Source organism: Cebus imitator, unplaced genomic scaffold (assembly GCF_001604975.1).
Source record: "Cebus imitator isolate Cc_AM_T3 unplaced genomic scaffold, Cebus_imitator-1.0 Scaffold629, whole genome shotgun sequence".
In the NCBI taxonomy this organism is placed as follows: Eukaryota; Metazoa; Chordata; class Mammalia; order Primates; family Cebidae; genus Cebus; species Cebus imitator.
Window position 1 is genome coordinate 738,649 of NW_016107944.1, and position 3,666 is coordinate 742,314.

Below are 3,666 nucleotides of genomic sequence, written 5' to 3' on the forward strand. Positions count from 1 at the left end.
GATTACAGGCACGCGCCACCATGCCCAGCTAATTTTTTGTAGTTTTAGTAGAGACGGGGTTTCACCGCGTTGACCAGGATGGTCTCGATCTCTTGACCTTGTGATCCACCCGCCTCGGCCTCCCAAAGTGCTGGGATTACAGGCGTGAGCCACCGTGCCCAGCCTTACTATTCTAATCTTTTTATTTGAGACAGGGTCTCACTCTATTGCCCAGGCTAGAATGCAGTGGCATGATCATGGCTCACTGCAGTCTCGATCTTCTGGGCTCAAGTGATCCTCCCAACTAAGCCTTCCAAGCAGCTGGGACTCCAGGCGTGCACCATCACGCCCAGCTACTTTTCATATTTTTTGTAGAGGCTGGACCTCGCTATATTGCTCAGGCTGGTCTCAAACTCCTGAGCTCAAGCCATCGCCTGTCTCAGTCTCCCAAGTGCTGGGACTCCAGGCGTGCACCAATGCCTGATTTCACTCTTCTTTATGGCTGCATCCAACATCATTTCATTTAGTCCTCTCAACTGTGCTGAGGTCACATCAGCACTTTTTTTTTTTTTTTTTTAAAGATGGGGTTTCACCATGATGGCCAGGCTGGTCTTGAACTCCTGACTTCAGGTGATCCACCCACCTCGGCCTCCCAAAGTGCTAGGATTACAGGTGTGAGCCACCGCGCCCGGCACGTCAGCACTATAATCTCCATTTCACAAATAAAGAAATGAGTATTTGTCATTTCAATGAACCTTCATGGAGCCCTCACAAATGACCACATCTCCATTTCACATCACGAAACCCGAAGGGAAGGGTGCACGTGAGAAGCAGAGCCAGAATGCAAAGCCAGGTCTGACTCCAAAGGGCAAGCCGTGAGCCCGAAACCCCACACTGGACATGCCCCACACACCCACTTCCGAGCTCTCACAAAGGCTTCGATACCTCTGGCTCTTTGAGCTAGAAAGTTCACCAAGACACTGCCCTTGCCATCTGCACATGCCTAGAAACATGACTGGCACTATAATAAATGGCTCCAAGGCCGGCCAGCCAACCTGCAGGGTGTGGGGATGGATTGCCAGGCTTTGTCTTTCCTGACCAGGTTCTGCTCTTGCTAAGACTCCACCAGCAAAGCTTATTTGAGGGCACGCCTGCACCTGCCTGCAGAAACACCTTGAAACAGCTCCAGCTGTTTGGAAGGCCAGTCGATTGCAAGCAGAAGCATGGGAAGCATGACTGATGACATGCAGTGTGGAACAATGGTCCTAAGTCTGTGCGCCCACCTCGCAGCCGAGATCACAGACCTGTAGCACCAAGATCAAATCATCCCTGACGGAAACCTCGGCCAAGACTGGGCCCAGTGCTTCTGCGCTGGTGCACAAGGTGCCAAGATCCCCAGGCCCAGGGCCCCGAGCCCCATCAGGAACCTGGAGAAGCCCAAGCACCTGGGACGTCAGGGAACCACTGCCCTTGATGGAAAACTTGGGTCTAAATGAAACAGACACTTTATTTGTAAAGGAGGAAAGACTAAGAAGAGGGTGTCGACCAGGCTGAGCACTCAGCTATCACAAAACAGGGACGAGAAACCTTCAATCAGCCCGTTCTCTCTATGCACGGCCCTACCAGTGAATTTTCCCCACCTAGCTAGTGAATGGACTCTTTCTTTTTGAGATGGAGTCTTACTCTGTTGCCCAGGCTGCAGTACAGTGGCACCATCTCAGCTCATTGCAACCTCTACCCCCTGGGTTCAAGCGATTCTCCTGCCTCAGCCTCCTGAGTAGCTGGGATTACAGGCGCCTGTCACTGCACCCAGCTAATTTTTTGTAATTTTAGTAGAGACAGGGTTTCACCATCTTGGCCAGGCTAATCTTGAACTCCTGACCTAGTGGTGATCCACCTGCCTTGGTCTCCCGAAGTGCTGGGATTACAGGCATGAGCCACCGCACCTGGCAGGAAACAGATTCCTTCACATGGCGGTCAAGGCAAACAGTTGAGACAGGAAATCACAACAATCACACCGAGCTCAGGGGCAAGCTTCCCAAAGGCTCATCCTGGGCTGCTTCAGAGCTGCATTTCCCTCCCTCAGCAATTCCTGCCAGGAGAGCAGAGAGCTGGTACCATCCCACAGCCATCTGGGCCAAGGCCCCAGAAACAGCACCCCTGGCTCACCTGCAAGCTTCTCCATCTGGACCAAGGTGTCCTCGGTCGGAGCGCCTTCCAGGAGCTTCTCGGTCAGCCGGCTGCCACATGCCTTCAGGAGCCTGGAGAACACAGCACCACCTATGAGCCGTCTTGCCAAAGGAAAAAGCAAAACTCTCACCCAGCCACTGATCCTACTAGGTTGAAGAAAATAGGGCCAGGCACGGTGGCTCACGCCTGTAATCCCAACACTTTGAGGCCGAGGCGCGTGGGTCACCTGTGGTTGGGAGTTTGAGACCAGCCTGACCAACGTGGAGAAACCCAGTCTCTACTAAAAATACAAAATTAGCCAGGCATGGTGGCGCATGCCTGTAATCCCAGCTACTCCGGAGGCTGAGGCAGGAAAATCACCTGAACCTGGGAGGCGGAGGTTGTAGTGAGCCAAGACTGTGCCACTGCACTTCAGCCTGGGCGACAGAACAATACTGTGTCTCATAAAAAATTAAAATAAATAAAATAAAGGGGGAAGCTAAGAGAGTGGATGTGAAGTCTTCTCAGCACACAAAAAAGGAAAAGTATACGAGGTAAAGCATATGTTCAGGAGCCTGATTTAGCTGTTCCCTTTTGTACATTTATTAAAACCTCATGTTATACACCATAAAATATACACAATTTTTACCTGTCAATTCAATTTTTTTTTTTAGACGGAGTCTCACTCTGTAGCCCAGGCTGGAGTGCAGTGGCATAACCTTGGCTCACTGCAACCTCTGCCTTTAGAGTTCAAGCTATTCTCCTGCCTCAGCCTCCAGCATAGCTGGGACTACAGGCACCTGCCACCACACCAGGCTAATTTTGGTATTTTTAGTAGAGACGGGGTTTCACCATATTGGCCAGGCTGGTCTTGAACTCCTGACCTCAAGGGATCCGCCCGCCTCAGCCTCCCAAAGTGCTGGGATTACAGGCGTAAGCCACCGTGCCCCACCTAAAATATATTAAGCTGTGTACTAGAGCCTCAGCTACCTAGGGGCTTAAGCCCGGGAGTCTGAGGCTGTGGTGTGCTATGGTCACACCTGTGAATAGCCACTGCACTCCAGCCTGGGCAACACAGTGAGACCCTGTCTCTAAAAGAGAAAAAAATTAAAGTGCTGGGTGAAAGGGTCACTTGAGTCTAAGTTTGAGGCCAGCCTGGGTAACATAGTGAGACTCTGTCTCTAACAAAACAACTTTAAAAACAGGGGAATTAGCTGATGCTTTCCCTGTCTGCCCACAGATCCTCAGGAGCTGCACTCACGGGCCTACCCCAAGGGGCCTGATCCACACCAAGATCAGATTTACATGTGAAATCCTAGACTTCGAGCTGGTGCTGCACAGGAATGAGAATCTGGGACTGGAGCTTTTGGAAGGAGGGAGTATATTCTGCTATGGGACAAACAAAAGCCACTGCTGGCCGGAGGACAGACCAGACTGCTGGCTTTTTTTTTTTTTCTTTTTTTCTTTGAGACGGAGTCTGGCTCTGTCACCCAGGGTAGAATGTAGTGACTAATCTCG

At 51.2% G+C, this 3,666-nt stretch overlaps 1 protein-coding gene across 6 annotated transcripts in view; it reads right to left on the reverse strand.

Annotated features, from left to right (window-relative positions):
- FLCN (folliculin) overlaps window positions 1–3,666 on the reverse strand; it is a 28,718-nt gene that overhangs the window by 7,183 nt on the left and 17,869 nt on the right. For all 6 annotated transcript variants that reach the window (XM_017517364.2, XM_017517363.2, XM_017517365.2 and 3 more), the window contains one exon: window positions 2,149–2,240. In XM_017517364.2, coding sequence (XP_017372853.1) covers window positions 2,149–2,240 — 92 coding nt within the window. The remainder of the gene's footprint in view (window positions 1–2,148; window positions 2,241–3,666) is intronic.